General features: G+C 40.6%; 1 protein-coding gene across 2 annotated transcripts in view; it reads right to left on the minus strand.

Moving 5' to 3' along the window:
- The window catches only part of GPC6 (glypican 6), a 1,157,918-nt gene that overhangs the window by 15,932 nt on the left and 1,124,545 nt on the right, over window positions 1–17,441 (minus strand). For both annotated transcript variants that reach the window (XM_006113655.5, XM_075918824.2), the window contains exon 7: window positions 7,969–8,105. In XM_006113655.5, coding sequence (XP_006113717.3) covers window positions 7,969–8,105 — 137 coding nt within the window. The remainder of the gene's footprint in view (window positions 1–7,968; window positions 8,106–17,441) is intronic.

Raw genomic sequence — 17,441 nt, forward strand, 5'->3', positions numbered from 1 at the left:
AATTCTGTCACTTCCAGAGCTAATTGTCAAACTCATTTCTTCAGCCACTTGCTCTATTTTTGAAACAAACAAACAAACAAACAAACAAACAAACAAACAAATAACATAATTCCTTATAAGTGAACCCAGAAATTGCTTGTATCAAGCAAGGCCAAGAAGGAAAGAGTTAAAATAGAAATTACTATAGTAATCTTTCTATGTATTAGGTGCTCAGATTCTACAGTGATGTAAGCCCAATAGACAGAGTGAGGCTATAATACAAATGATTATTTCCCCAGGAGAAAGAACCAGTTACTAGATTAAAGTGATTTTAAGTCTGACTACTTATTTTGCCTACACTGCATCAAAATTCCAGTTTATGAATGATGATTGTTTTTATAATTATCTGACACAATCCCTGGGAAGCAGTGTCTGGCTGTGAAATATGATGCACCAAATTTTAATGACTGATTTATGTTTGACTTTTTGTCTGATTGTTTAATAAAAGTACAGTATAATTTATGTGACACACTGAGTCCTTAGCAAGTTTTCTATGTGGAAAGCATGAGAGATTTTTTTTTGGGGGGGGGGGGGAGTTATGTATTTGGAGTCTTTTGGCATATTCTTTATTTAACTTGAGTAACAAGTTTCAAATTCTGTAAATTGATCTGTATGGATGGACCCCTAAACTCACTCATAGACCAGCTAAGGTCAAGCAGATGTCAAGTGGGCCTTGCTGTATTCTTTCATCCTCACTCGTTTTTAAAATCCCCCTTTAGAATTAGATTCCTTCAAGGAACAACCATGACATTCACAAACATTGGTTTGCCCTGCTATGGTTGCTGTAAAAGAGTCAAATGAGTCACTCTCTCCCTCTCTCTCACACACACAGTCACAGACACACAGACACAGACACAGACACAGACACACACTTAAAAAAATATTTGCTGTAAGTCACGGACAGGTCATTGGCAGTACACAAACATTCATGGCCTATGACTTGTACAGTACTATGAATACCCTGACTAAAACTCAAGGGATTGCTGCTGGGGGTATCCTGGGAGGGCTGCTTCTGGGAGGAGCAGAGGCAAGCCAGACATGGCAGCAGCTGCCAGGGGCTGCTGGTTGTGGCTGTAGTGGTTGTCTGGGCACTGCTGCTGGGGGGCAGCCAGGACAAACAGCTACTCTAGCTACCTGGAGACCGCTGAAACCCCTGGAAGAAGCTGTGCCAGTCATGTGGGGATCACTGTTCATGTGGTCCTGGGGACAGCTGATTTGCTGCTGCTTAGGCAGTCTCCAGGGCTAGTTGCCAAAGGCCACCCATGCAGAGGCTAGTGGAGTTGCCTTCAGGGCCACTCCAGCAGAGGCTGGTGCACATGGCTGTAGAGTCACTTCCAAAGTGGACAGTGTGGCTGTCCCCCAGGCCAGCTGCTTGTGCAGCCCTGGGTTCAGTCACACTAGTCCTCATGGGGGTCATGGAAAAGCATGGAATCCATGACTTCTGAGCTCTCTGTGACAAACATAGAGCCCTGGCCATAAGGAAAATGAATATTAAAACAAAAGTATTAAAAATATGAAATATTCAGTATCTTGCTGGATCAGCCCTTAGTATTTACAGGATACAAATTAAATATTTAGACAATTGTTATCATAGTGGCTCGCCTGTTTTCTCAAAGAAAAGTCTCTTTTGAGTGTAAAAGACTAAAAAGTGCTAGCCTTTCTTTAAAACAGGGATATAGAAATTCAAAGTCCAAGGTGGTGTTTGAATGACATGTTTCCCCAGCATGATAGCTAAGCACATGTTCTTAAAAAGCATTTTGATGTGTATGTGGTAGGGTTAAGTCACACAGAACTGGAAGCAGTGTCAGGAGACCATTTTTGACAGAAAATTGGCTGCAGGGTGGGTGAAGTTGTTCAAACAGACTGCTTATGTTGCAGTTCTGAAAGTGGGGCTGCCCCTGTGGGTTTTACGCTTTACTGCTGCTCTTGCTGTTACCAGTCCCTTTTGGTGCATGGTAATTATAATAACTAGTCTAAATAATAATAATAATAAAAAAGAATGGGAGCGGTTAGCCTGAATCTGTATCCAGTGATTTCTCCCTCCCCTTTGACAAGTCAGAAGATGGACATTACCGTTTATTATTCTATTTGCTTTTTGCTCAGATATAGCAGTAGTTTACTGCCATTTACATTTTCTAAAATCTTAAATCATTTTTTCATTCCTCTTCAGTCTTTCCATACATCTTACTTGCCTCAGCAGATATGACAAAAAGGCTTTTTGGCACCTGTTATGCAAGACCCACAAAGCTTGTTTAAAATTACAATCAATTTTTTTCAATTTGCAGCTGTTGTTCTTTCTTTTCAAGACTAAAAATGGCTGACAATTCTTTCCAGATTGCTTACATTAAGAAAAAATACCATCACTGTGTGCTGAACAAAAATAGTTGGGTTTTCCACTTCATGAATGGCATCTGACTTAAAGGGCAGTGTCCTTCATATTCTGCTGTAGCAGCAGTGGGTTACTTAACACTGGGAAATTCTACTCAGTAAGTGCTGTAATTTATTGGTTTCTAGTCTTGAGAGGGAGGCAAAATAAAATACATCATGGAGGTGCACTCAGGCTAGGATAATGGCAGACAAGCTTTCCCACCCTTCTAAGATAAAAGGGCACTTACAGTTGTCTCATTTGGCCAACCAGACTACCTCATCATTTGTCTCTTTCAAAATCACATTGTAATCCCCAAAGACATTGGGCGGGGGGGAAGGGAGGGGAAGTGTGAGAGAGAAAGAGAGAGTGTGAGAGGTGTGTGTGTGTGTGTGTGTGTGTGAGAGAGAGAGAGAGAGAGAGTGAGAGGTGGAGCATAAGAGAACGCTAGATGTGGAAGGGAATGGTTCATCTGTCAATCACTGGAAAGAGAGACCCAGCAAAATCAGATGGAAATCATACATTTGTTTAGCCTGTTGAGATCTGGACTTAATGCATTTTTTGTGTGCAATAGTTCTGAATGTTTCAGCTTTGTTTCAGCTGCACTTAACTGTGGTCATTTGTTGTCAGCAATGGGCAATTTTCCTATTACAGACAAGATTCTAGTACTTATGTCCTTCCATCCAATACAGAGAGACATCAAATTCTATAGGATCAGGCAGCGAGTGAGTTCTACAGGAGAAGGGAGGAGATTCTTGCAGCTAGCTGAGACTTCAGCATCATACCACATGGAATTTTACTTCTTATGATATTTGGGTATCTTAGTTTATTGGGTATCTTAGTTTTTTTCAGGGGCTAATTATTTCGATTTTTCACATTTGAATACTAACACCTGAAACTTCTACACATAATATACTATCTTTTGTAACAGTCATCTGGGTGAGCAGATCACCAAATATTATTAAGACCTTGCCTGCATAGAGGATAACATTGGTACACACGTCTCTTGCATTTATTCCCAAGATACTCTTTTTAAAAAACAAACAAACAAAAACAAAATTTGTGTGCAAGTCTCCATGACCATGAATTTGACATGTGATCGGTCAGCCCTGCTGGGTTCTTCTCAGAAGGCACTAGGTATGAGAAGTAGCTATCATTAACTTTGATTCTGGCTATGAGGGGTATTTTTAGAAGTGGGATTTCTCCCATCTCATAAATGTTCCAATTTCCCCTTCCTCTGCCCCAATATTTACATTTGGCCTTATCAAACAAATACCTTTTTCCATAATAAGGGTCATCAATATGACAAGCGCACCCTTCCAGAAAGCCAAGTGGATTATTCCTGAAACTCTGCATGTTATCTGCTAATTGGTAGCCTTTGATTTACTCCACCTGGTCTCTGTTAATAAATCATGACATTAGGGTGATACCAGTGGATTTTAATAACCACAAGTGACCTTGGTGTTTTGCCTCTTTCAAAAGATGGCATAGCTTCCATTTTCCGTACTCTGAGTTTCATAACTTACATTATCTGGTATATGCAATGTTAAAAGGTTGAATGTGTTGAATGAGACACAAGAGTCAATATGCACTTTGCAATCTACAGTTGTTTTTATTTTTGAGCAGCAGCACCTAGGACACTGTTTTGGTTTTTTTTAAACATGTGGTCAGATAAATATTTCCCTGTTCATTGCCTAGGTATCATAGTACCTGAAGTGGCTCACAGCTTGGAGTGTGAAACTCAGGTCAGACTGTTAGAAATCAGGGCAGCCATGCCATTACATATATAAGCAAAAAATATCATCCACTGAGCAAAACTATGCTGCTGTTAAGAATGAATGCTATGCAATTGTCCAGGGGTGTTAAGCAGCTTAAATCCTATTTGTATAACAAAAAGTTTACCGTACAAAATGATGATGCCTTTATGGCCACACTGAGCTAAGGGAACCAATTCCAGATTACTTCATTAGATGCTAGCCCTTCAAGAATATAATGTTGGCATAATTCATATCAAGGGGAAAGAAAATACTGTTACAGATGCTTTGTCAAGAATAGGGAATCCTTAAGATCAATTCAGAAGTGTCAAGGATACCTCTTTCTTACATCAGCCTTTTATACATTGGTGGGGGGGGGGGAGGTGAGGCTTCGGGGAGGGGTGAAGAGGTGCAAATGGCAGGGGGATAGAGAGGAATGAGAGGAGGGCGAGGGGACCTCAGGGAAGGAAGAGAGCCTGGGGCAGAGTGGGGATAGGGAGAACCACAGTTCACATGCCATGAACCCACCCCCACTTCCTTTGCCCATGCTCCGAGGAACTTATGAAGAGACGCTGAGTGATTGGCAGACTATTACAGTAGAGAATAAGTTAGGTGACCCAACTTTTTTCCATCTTTAACTTCCAGGATTCACTCTGGAATTCAAAATACATGTTTGTATTTACCATGGGGTAAAAGCGAGACCTCACGCCATCACAAGAGCAAAGGGAGAGAACAGGCAGACATATGAATACAAAGAAATCAAATCCTTTATTTATTAAGAGGCCATTTCTGCTGCCCTGATGACTTCCCATGATGAACATACAGCAAAAGGAAGGCTGCAAGAGAATTGCTCCCTTGTAAATGTGCAAGAAAACATACCCATTTTGGATGGACACATGCCAAATCCTGAAAATTTAGGACACTATCAAGCCCTAAATTTGTAGGGGTGCATGGGACAAAATGGGGTGGAGTGATACTGGCGATGTACATAGTCTGAAAATGTATTCAATTATTCAAGGAAATGAAGAAGGATTTTAATATGCTGTAGGGCTATTTTCAAAAGGAGCAGCATGAATTCCTTATTAATGTGTGCTTCATGGAGCAACACATGCTAGCCAGCTTCCTTTTGCCTACAGACCACACCTGCATGGGGTTGTCATTTATGAATCACTGCTACAGAATAGCTATTGTGGAGGAAGATGATTTCTAACTTTACTCTCACACAGTCCTTTTAAGATAAACATAGTAATGCACCACACAGCGACTGCACCTACTTACACATCAACATTCTCGATGTTTATGTCTGTCTAGGAAGGAGCATGGCAGAAAGGGATCTAGGGGTCATAGTGGACCACAAGTTGAATATGAGTCAACAGTGTGATGCTGTTGCAAAGAAAGCAAATATGATTCTGGGTTGTATCAACAGGTGTGTTGTAAGCAAAACTCGTGAAGTCATTCTGCCGCTCTACTCTGCACTAGTTAGGCCTCAGCTGGAGTACTGTGTCCAGTTCTGGGCGCCACATTTCAAGAAAGATGTGGAGAAATTGGAAAGGGTACAGAGAAGAGCGACAAGAATGATTAAAGGTTTAGAGAACATGACCTATGAAGCCAGGCTTCATGAACTGGGCTTGTTTAGTTTGGAAAAAAGAAGATTAAGGGGGGACATGATAGCGGTTTTCAAATATCTAAAAGGGTGTCACAAGGAGGAAGGAGAAAATTTGTTCCTCTTGGTTTCTGAGGACAGGACAAGGAGTAATGGGCTTAAAGTGCAGCAGGGGAGGTTTAGATTGGACATTAGGAAAAAATTCCTAACTGTCAGGGTGGTCAAATATTGGAATAAATTGCCAAGGGAGGTGGTGGAATCTCCCTCTCTGGAGATATTTAAGAACAGGTTAGATAGACATCTGTCAGGGATGCTGTAGACGGAGCTTGGTCCTGCCTTGAGGGCGGGGGGCTGGACTCGATGACCTCTCGAGGTCCCTTCCAGTCCTATGATTCTATGATTCTATGATGTTGTTCGCTTAGCTGCCATTTGCCGCTCTCACAGATCTCAGGGGCACTTAGTGGATGGGACCTACCCACTAAGTCTTAAGAAAATAATATTCCTGCCTTTGGATAGTATATTTATACTTGTGCTTGTCAAATTGGGGTCCATGGACCACCAGCAGTTTGCAAAGCCCTTTGGGCTTGTTTGTAAAATGAATCTTTTGACAATTAAGCAGCAGGGGTTTAAGACATTGGGATGGGAGGGAATCTCTCTGTTACTAAGTACGATGCACAGTGGAGAAGCTGACATAAACTGATTTATGACTTATGTAATTTTTTTCATAGTTGAGTCTTAGGCTTTGTCTACACAAAACTTTTGCTCGTCAGGAGTGTGAAGAAAACAACCCCTGATTGATAAAAGTTGCACCGACAAATACCGGTGTGGACAGTACTATGTCAGGAGCACCGCATCTTCCACGGTCATAGTTACCACTGCTCTTTGGGGTGGTTTAATTATGCCAATGGGAGAGCTGTTACACAGGAGGCCTTACAGCAGCACAGTTGCAGTGGTACAGCTATGCCACTGTAAGGTGTGTAATGTAGGCATAGCTTAAGGCAAAATACATCCAGTTCTGTTCAGATCTGAAGGGTTTGTTGCTGGTTCTGTGCTGTCTAATTTTCATCTGTTAGCGTGCTTCCACAAATAGATGATGGTGAATAAATCTACAGGATTTGTTTGATACTGTATCATAGCACTAAGGGACTGCATTCATTGGGCACTCAAGACTAGAACTGTGCAAATAACTGAATTTTTGGTTTGCTGTCAGTTTCAAAAAAAGGTGAAAAAATATTAATTTCAGGTCAACCTGACCAAAGTTTGTCACAGTTTTTGGTGAATAAGAGTCAGACAATGCTTTGTTTCATGTTGTATAAAACACTTTACTTAACCTGAAACAAAGTGTTTTGTTTCTATTTCAGGAATCTTTAAACGCTTTAAAAAATAAAAGCAAAGGTAAGAAAGTGGAAATGGAAATGAAAGACTGGGGACTTAAACCAAGGAAGAGGCGCAGATAACACTGCCAACCTTTTACAGCCAATAGCTTTGGAGCCACAACTTGAACTGAGACCCCTCATCACAGCTGAGTGCCCTAACTATTCGGCTATTGAATCAGGTTTCTGTCTGAACATGAAGGTGACTATCTAGCTTGGTGGTTCTCACAGGTAGGGGACAGTTGTGTTCCAGTGAAGTCACACTGGGGCTAGGGTACAGGGATCATTGCTCTTCCTCACCCAAATCCCCTAAGAATCTAGCTTTAAAAAAATCAAAGTATTTCAGTTTGGAAAGGTAAACAAAAAAACCCAACCTATTTTTTCCCTGACCAAAATAGTTTGCCAAAAAACCCACACAGATTTCTAAAATTCTTTGGTCAATTGGAATCTGCAATTTTTTTGTGAAAGAGGTTTGGCCAAAATTTTTGTGCCTACGTCTACTCACCCATAGCTGCTCCCTTCAACCAGCTGCACTCATAGCTGTTTCTAAACCAAATTGAGATCTCAGAATAATGTATCCACCTAGAATCTAACCAACGAATAGTCTCCATGTTCAAATCCGGACATTCTGTACACATTCAAAATGACTCACACTTTTGATTTAATGGCACTTTGATGATAAGTGCCCCTTACTAGCTTTCCTTGGCAACTACTTGTTCTGTTGTATTTTCATTTCAGTGCTCAAATGGTTTTGTAAACAAGCCTTAGAACATAACCATTGCAAGGCCAAATATGGAACTAGTATGCTATTATTTGGGGAGGAGTCTTCCTCACCTAGCTTTGGTATGGCCATTCCAGCAGTCCTCTTCATTTGACATGCCAGCTGTCACATGGTCATCTTTGCAGATAGTGTATGGTAACGCGGACCAGAACTTTTTTGAAAGCTTCAGTTTTTCTTTAATATCTGTTACCTGATCAAGAGACAAGAGGCACACGAGGTTAAAGGGGACATCCATACTCACCGTCATTTTAAAGAAAAGTCTTTAATTCTATACTATTTGATGGTAGAAAAAAAATCAATAGTACTGAAAGTCAAATTCCTGTATTTCTGAACAAGGCACATTGCGTTTGGGTTGAGTGAGCACAAATAATCCAGGATACTTTTAACCCACTATTCCTCATGCTAGTTGTTTTTAAACACAGAAAAAAGAGAAAGCAAGAGAGACAATATTTTGTTCTTTTCTATGTCCCTTTTTGACGCTGAAAAGTTCTAAATTTACATCCTCCCAAGCCTCACTCTGCATGGTAGCCTAATAATTCAATGTAACAGCGTTTCATCAGCTAAAATGTCTCACCCACTCATCTATTTGGTCTTGTAAAGTGTTTAAACAATTAAATATAATTCTTCATGTCTAGCTTCTAATAACTATTGATCTGGTAGTTAACAGATGCAAAGTACCCAAAAGCTGTGAATAAAATGCAATACATTTGGATCTTTGTGATGCTGAAAAGATCACACACACACACATCATATCTATCTATATAACTAGAGACAGATAGATATTTATTTGTAGACCTCAACAAGAAATGATAGGACAGATTTAGAACAGGTTCCTGAAATTGCAAGCTCCCTCCTGTGGAAGAAATTGCACTGGTTGCTACAAGCCAGCACACCAATGCAAACTTGCTTTCAGCGTTTATTTGAAGAATGTTCAGACTAAAATTTTATCAGTTTTTGTTTTGCATTTGGTTTACAAGGGCAGAAAATCTATAAACGTAGCTAAAAGGCACAACAAAGGCTGACTACCAAAAGATTAATGGTATCATTGGGCCTCTGATGGTGGTTCTTATAGAAACAGATGCTTTTCATATTAAATGTAATAAGATTTCTGGGAACTTGTTGAATAGCTTTCAAAGGAAATCATGGATTTTTATTTTTTAAAAACCATGAAATAAAAGCTCTCCATTATTCCATTCAGTGTTAAGATAGGATTTTCAGTGGTTAAGGTACAAGATTATACTTGGCTAGTTATCAATTTTATCTTTTGTTCTGAAGAGAGTGTAGCTCTCTGAACAAATGCCCCACACTGCTGTGTAATGCTGAAACTCCGTGGAATGTCACAATGTACTGCAGGTGATGGAAAACATCTCAGTATATTGCATCTGAAGTCCTGTGCACATTTTCAATGGCAACCGAATAACCAAGATTCTAAATACTGTAAGTAGAACAGCATTTTACTGCATGCCTTGTTGGCACTGATTCTTGCAATGATCAAGGGCTGTACAAATCTCCTCCAACCCTACTCGGTTAGTTTTAGTATCACACACTACAGCAGCATGTGCAAGCCTTTTAGCTCTCAACAGGGGAGCGTTTTCAAGCCAAAAAATTACACACCAGATTACTGACACTGGGCAAACCCCCAGTGACCTTGTAAATGGTGTTAAGATAAATCAACACAGTACATTACAGAATATTATATTGATTCCTCCTGGTCTTTGCTGGATCTTTTGGGTCCCTAGGAGCAGACTGCCTGAGAAGTGAGTGGACAGGAATTACTCCCACTCCTGTTTGCCTGGGACTGAAGGACAAAAAATTGAGCTTTACTAGTGACTCATCTAATTAAAGCAAGCATCTTTGTTAACCCCAGGTGTTCCCGTGCCAACATATAAATTCCACGGTGTACTGTAGTTGCTTGCATGGATTCTATACAACACTGGCTTAAAATAGGGGAAAAATAGATTGCAGAAAGCAATAACTATTCCAATACCTCCTGGAGTTTAAAAGCAACAGGAGAAATTTCAAATCAAATGGCTGTGACTAATTATTTATCTAAGCACACTGTGATGCCTGGTGAGCAATTTACAATGGGAGCTCCACTGACATCAGTGATTAGTGTCGAGTCTCAGGAACAGTGACTTATATGAAGAATAGGTTCTGACTCCCCAAAACTTGGAGCTTGATAGTCATATGTAAAATAATATGATTGGTAACTAAGGACCGTGCACTTTTATTTTGGATCACAAAAGAGTAAATATACCCTTCGAAGGAGCTTTTCTTTCATTCCCCCATTATGAAAGGCTGCCCTTCCACTGTGCTAATCCTGCACTTCCATACAACCCTTAGCAAATTCTCACAGTATTGTAAGGGATTTTAATATTTTAATATCCTTGTTAAAACGAACAGGAGAGGCCCAGCTCCATTGTCATAACATTTGCAAACGTTATGCTGTTATTGTACACCTACTCTCTGTGTGCGCAGTTGTACACTGCAGAGGAATGATGGATTGTTATACTTTATGCAGTAATACGAGGATTTTTTCTGAACTACAAAACCAGAGAAGACAAAGTAACTTCAGCCTGCATATAGCACTTTGCAAACATTTACTAATTAATCCTCACAGCTGTCCTCTAAAGTATTATCTTCATTTTGTAGACAGGGAAAGAAGAGGGAGAGGTTTACATGAGTTGGCCCAGGCACAATTCTAGTTCTGATATAACACTTTGCTTCTGTAGCTCTCAAAGCACTTTACAAAGTAAGTCTATATAATTAACCACATTTTACAGACAGGGAAACTGAGGCATGGTGACTTGCCCAAATTCATATCAGTAGCAGAACTGCTCCTAAATCCCAGCTGAGAGTACTACACAGTACAGCACACCAGCTACCTAGGATAACACTTACCACACCAGGAACCTGTGCTCTCCAGTAATGTAGTATCATGTACTTAGAAGAGGTAATACTGTAGTGCTATTATCACAGCGGCGTGGCAAATGTTTAATTTCTAATGGTCCATGCTTGTGGATACAATTTCATACACCTCAGATTACGTAAAGCTACACTCTAAAAATAAACATTTAAATTGTATTAAAGTGGGGAATGTGCTAGCCATGTCCTTTTCTAGCCCATTTTACTCAGACATTGCAGAGTTCTGAGCGAGGGCATTGACACAACTCCTGAATGTCTATTCTTTCACGCGGCTTCACTGGAACTTCCGCTCAGCTTTTCGAAGCATGGACATGCTCAGCTGCCTAACTGTTCTTCCCCCTTGACAGGCCTGCTGACAGGGGGGCATAGGGAACAGTTGCCTTGGGGCCCAGCGTTCCAAAAGGGCCTAAGGTTGCCAGCTGCTCTGCAGCTCTGGGCCCTTTAAATTGCTGCCAGAGTGCCACACCATGTGTTCCAGGTGGTGCCCAAAGTTGCTTGGGAAAGCGGGAGCATGGTAGGGTGTGCTCTAGGCAGCGCTGAGGAAAGCGGGGAGGTGCACCAACATCCCAGCACTGCTGAGGGAGGGGGAGAGGTGCACCAACATGCTGGCAGCGCTGAGAGCCGGCTGCCCCCAGCCTCATCTCTTCCAGGAGCAAAGCCAGCTACCCATGCTTGCCCAGAGCCCAGCAAGGCTGTCGGCTCTCCTGCTCCTCAGTTTTGCACTTTCTGGAAGAACAGTGCCATTTCTGTAAGTCCTTAGAGGAGGAGGAAGTGGTGATGCAACCTAGTCGAGGTTCCTCTTAAGAGGCAGATGATGGTCATGGTTATTACAGGAGTGGGAGGGTGAAGTTCTGTGGCCTGCAAAGTGCAACAGCGTCAGATTAGGTAATCATGATGGTTTTTTCTGTCCTTGAAATCTATGAATCTGTGTTCAGTCACATGGGCCGTGTCCAGACTCAGGGTTTTTTTTGGGAAAAGTAGCCTTTTCCCGAAAAAACTTCCCCTGCGTCCAGACTCAAGCCGCGTTCTTTCGAAATTATTTCGAAAGAACGCGGCTTTTCTTTCGATGGCGGTAAACCTCATTTCACGAGGAAGAACGCCTTCTTTCGAAAGCTCCTCTTTCGAAAGAAGGCGTTCTTCAATGTAAAGAGGCCGTCTTCGAAAGAGAGCATCCAGACTCACTGGGTGCTCTCTTTCGAAAAAGCGGATTTCTCTTTCGAAAGATCCGCCTGCAGTCTAGACGCGATCTTTCGAAAGAGGCTCTTTCGAAAGAGCCTCTTTCGAAAGAAGCCTGCAGTCTAGACATAGCCATGGTGTGAAAACTGGGTGGATTAGTGATGTCTTTTCAATGCAAGGAAAGTAGCCTTAAAAATGCTGCACAGATTTAGGAAGACATAATTCTATGGGATTCATAACATTTTCCTGGAGATTTTGGGTGAGATCATCCCAACCACAAGAACAGAAAGCCACTGATTAGTTTCCAAAGTTATGTATTCTCCACAATACATCCTTTAAATATCAACAACATTCTAAAAAATACCTAACAGATGTACAGTATCCCTAAGAAGAGATAAGAGCCATTAAGGATTCAGCTAACATTTCTCACTTGTGGTTTATGAAGTCAGACTACTGTATCCCATTAGGTGAGCTGTGGCCTTGTAAATGATGGTATTTATTCATCTGAATTAAAGATGATCTTCAATGAAAACATTTAAACAAAAGGCCTATGTAATTTTAGTATTTTATATAGTTCCCTTTCACTTTTACAAGCAGGGTTTGGTATTTAAATCCCTTTTAATGAAATCATCTGAATCCTGCTTATCAGACTCCTGGATCTATTTAAACAATTCATCCAAATATTATTTTGAAGGTGTTGATCTGAGTTGCAGCAACTGTCCATTGTAAGAAGAGGGACTTACAAATTGCTAACAACAAGTCTCATTTCTGGTTCATTAGTACATTTATATTTGGTAATGAGTTTTAAAATTGTACAAGGTCCACTGCTGTAACCATTAACAGAAAGAGATACTGTGTGTGAAAGAGATGTTGAATGTTTGAGTATTAATTTATCAATCTTTCAAAGGGGTCTTAAGTCTTGAGAGAAAGGATGGACTTGTGATGAAAGGTTTTGGCTTAGGACTCAGGAGGTCTGGGCTCATTTCCTAGCTCTGCCACAGACTTCCTATGTGACCTTGTCACTTAGGTACTATGTCAGCAAAACAATTGGATATGTGTTTATTTCCATCTCTGTTCAGTAAAGCACCTGTGTAAGTCCCTTTGACATTCAAAGCATAAACTGAGAGGGTGACACTACTCTTCCTATTTTTCAATTTATGTTACACACAAGATTACAAAGCAGTCAGGTATCAAACACTTAAATACTTAGGAAACACAATCCCAGAATCACTTGCGCCATCATAGAAAAAGACCTTCTAACTCCAAATATTCAAAACAGATAATTTAGGTTAATGAAGAAATTCAATACAAGAATAATAAGGGCTTGAAAACAAAATGATGGAATTTCATTAGTATGGAAGACCCAGGAGAAATGTATTCAATTATTTTTGAATTGAGAGGGCCACAGTTAGGAATTAACCACACAATCATCTGCTTTGGGTATCAGTCTTCTGAATATCATACAGGTAATAACATGAGCAAGACTCGGTGATAGTTTTAAGAAGAAATGCTTCCTATTATTCTTCTCTTCTTACATTTTTGTGCCACTTTTTTACGGCTACTCTGCAAATTTCAGATGTTTTTGTGTTTTAAATGTAAATGGGAAGCTAAGTTGGCCTTTCTGTTGAAATGTTATTATTTCAAAATAACAATGTGAGCGTCTACACAGCAATTCCATTATTTTGAAATAAATTCAAAATAACAGACAGCTTAGTCCAACTTCTGTAAATCTCATTCCACAAGGAATAATGCCTATTGCGAAATAGCAATTTCAAAATAGCTGTAGTATGGATGCTCCACTGCTGTTATTTCAAAATAGCTCTTTCCTAATGCCATTCAGACTAATTACTCGCCAATGCCTCCTGGGGCTCTAAATCAAGGTAGCATGTCCACATTAGGGAAACCTGCCTCGGACTAATTTTGAGGCTTGCCTGTAGTGTAGACATGCTATTTCGAAATAGGCTATTTTGGAATATTTCTTCCGGAATACCTTATTTCAAAATAAGTGTGCAATGTAGACATAACCCAAGAGTTGTAATGTCATAATGTCAACAGGAGTAACTCTCTGAGTTCTGGTCTACACTAGGGAGTTATTTAAAAATAACAAGCGGAGTGTCCACATTATCATGCCTGTTATTTTGAAATAAGGGGCTGATTATTTTGAAATAATAACACCTGCTTTCCACGAGGTATAATGCTTATTTTGAAATAGTTATTTCAAAATATTGGTAGTAGACGCTCCAGTGCTGCTATTTCAAAATAAGTACTCCCCAAAGTCATTCAGAGTAATTATTCCCCAGTGCTTCCTGGGGCTCTAAGTCAAGATAGTGTGTTCACATTAAGGAAGCCTGCCTTGGACTAATTTTGAGGTTTCCCTATGGTGTAAACACGCTATTTTGAAACAGTTATTTTGGGAGTTATTATTTCAAAATAAGTTAATTAGAAATAATTTCCTAGTGTAGATATACCTGAGAGCTTTTTGGGGAAAATGCTATACTTGATGAATAGTGGTGTAAATAATCAGAAAATGTTTTAAGGGAGTATGCTCTGTAAATTATGGTCGTATAATCTGCACCCATTTGGGGCCCGGATCTATTGACATCTGTTCAGGAACCGACCCTTGGTTGACACTCATTGAGTGTATAAAACAAATGTAAGTTATATGTTGAGGAGGTAAAAGAGGAGATATAGCAACAAAACCAATGAAGAAGGCATAAGAGAAACCAATTGGAACTGCTATCAAATGCCAATTTGGTGCAAGTGTAGCACCCCCTCTCCACCCGGTTACCTTCTTTAATGCCAATCTGCTTATAGGTTTTGGTGGACAGGTCTGGGTTCTTCTGGATCCCGCCACCACTTAGCAGGGTGTATCCTCTTTATTTTTCCCTATGAATTTATTTGGCGGTGCCTCCACCCCCCTCACTCCTTCCTGGCAGGGTCACCAAGGCAGCTTGGGAGGAAAATTCTAACCACAGGATAATGGTAATCCCCACTTACTTGCCAGATAGTTTGAGACTTTCAAGAAATAACACAAACACATACAATATATTCAACACAATAATTATATTCAACAGGAGACAAATATAACAGGGTAAAGCATTATTTTTAGGTTCACCGGTGCCCACATTGCTAATACCTGTGACCTGCTCCAGTCACGTGACTTGATGTAGCGACTGTAAGATTAGTGTCCTGTTGGTACATGTACTTTGTTGGGGCCCTTAATGACCTATGACCACAAAATTCTTCTCTGCAGTGGTTTAGCAGTGTGGCTGACTGGTTCAGTACAGCCCAAAGGAATCACAAGTGGGAGAAGGTGGTAAATCCCTCCACAGATTTAATACACAGCAGGTTATAAAATTCCCAAACCCTTACTCCCTGGCTTGAGGACACAGTTCAGGGAGTAGGGGGACCCCAAAACAAATTCCCTGACTAACTAAAAGATGGTGCAACCACAAACTCCATGAATGATCCTCCAGCTCAGAGATGACTCTGGATTCTCAGTCACTGCAGACAGCTGATCTCTGCTAGCAGGGATCCTCTTCAGGCAGGAATCAAGCTGCTTTGGTCCCAGGATTTCCCCTCACCACAAGGGGTGCATGGCTCAAGGGGCAGATTACACAACTGTACTAAAATCCAAACTGTAGTCTCCTAGCCCAGCATCCAGCCACACACACAGCAGGCAGCAGCCCTGAACTAGTAGACAGAGCAGAGCTGACCATATGGTGACTGGTCTCACCTGGGGAGCTGGAGGGTTAACCCAGCCTGGCTGGGGAAGTTTCCCAGCAAACTCTACAAACTGGGAATCATCAGTGAAGAAAGGAAAAGCCCAGGTGAGGGATCTTGCTTTCGAGTCCCTAGATGCCAGTTCTCAGGAGGGACCCTGCATGCAGACATGGGGATTACCAGCTCCCCACACAGGCAGCCCTCCTCTTGCCCTGGCTGGCTCCAGACTCACTCCAAAAAAATGGCTTCTTCCCTCTCCTGAACTCCTCTGGAGGGGCATCTCACTCCCTATTTGTTGCCAGGCAGACTCTGAGTTTGCCTTGGCTCCCTACCAGGGATAGTGTGCCTCTCCCTGAGCTGCCAGCAGTCAGAGCCCCAGGAATCTAGGTAATCTCCTTGGGGATTACACAAGTTTATTCGCTTGTTTCTCTTACATGCAACATTTAAATCACATCACCAAATAATGCCACTTTGAAGTTTGGTTGGTATTATTTCCAGGTGAAAGATCACACAACATATTTCTCAGTACTAATCAGACCAATACACGCGAATTGCTCTCTCTGTCATATACACACAACACGCTTGTATGATACAGAGATGATATAATAATGGGTATCTTGAGAATAGATTTGTGTACACAAAGCCTGACTATTTAAGTCATGTATTATGTAGTGAACTGCACATCCTATATTGGAAAAATAGTGAAGGAGGGAGAATGCGCAGATCATTATGATTGGATTTCTACTGTCATATAAGCTGAAATCTGTCCCTGAATTTCATACATTGATTTGGCTTTTATGTTCATTAGGGATTTAATTTGAAACATTCTAAGACTAATGTCCAACGATTTTGCTTATAGCATCATTTTTGGCATAAACAATCTATATGAATATTTATTATGTTTATGTCTATCATTTTGGTATATTAAGTATAAGAATAATATGTCAAAAGCTTAAAATGTATTACTGGTGAATATTTTTAGTGACAATTGTTCACTAGCCATATAAACATACCTAATAAAATGGATTTATAGCCTTTTTCCTTTTTGATTTCATTCAACTTCAGTCCTATCGACTTGGCTGAAATAAAACTATTGATCTTATGATCCATATGACTGTGAAGGTGCACAGCCCATAGTAGTGCTTCTGTCAACAGCTGTGACTGAATGAGACAACTTTTAATTATAGTCTTTTATTTTTCCTGTTTTCCAAACATTTCTGAGCCTAGCTAATACTGCCTTCCTCTCGACTCCCTTCACTCCCTCACACCAAATCATCACCTTCCTTAGGAATTAAATGGCAACTTCTACGATTTGAAATTTCCAGTGATGCCAGCTGAAAATGTTCAAAGTAATGGTGCAGGTTGTTTAATTTGAATAGAAGTTAGGCTCCTGAGAGTCTAGACCGGTTAAACAGAGAATTGTAAATGCACACCAATTGGACTAAATGGAGGTCAGCTTCTGTGTGGTGGTATTATCACAGCCAGAGCTCATCGTGTCAGAACAATGGCTATAATGGTAAGAATTAATAAAAAGAGCACTTTCTTAAGAACTACGCACTGCAAAAAACTGAACAAAAACTAGGTTAGAGGTAGGGAAGTACCCTGATTTAGCTTTAAAACAGAATGCATAGAGCACAACTTAAGTTGTCCACTTTAGGTTATTTTCATACACCCCCGGACCCACACACGCGCATTCACACAT

This window comes from Pelodiscus sinensis, chromosome 1 (assembly GCF_052426305.1).
Source record: "Pelodiscus sinensis isolate ZL-2025 chromosome 1, ASM5242630v1, whole genome shotgun sequence".
Classification (NCBI taxonomy): domain Eukaryota; kingdom Metazoa; phylum Chordata; order Testudines; family Trionychidae; genus Pelodiscus; species Pelodiscus sinensis.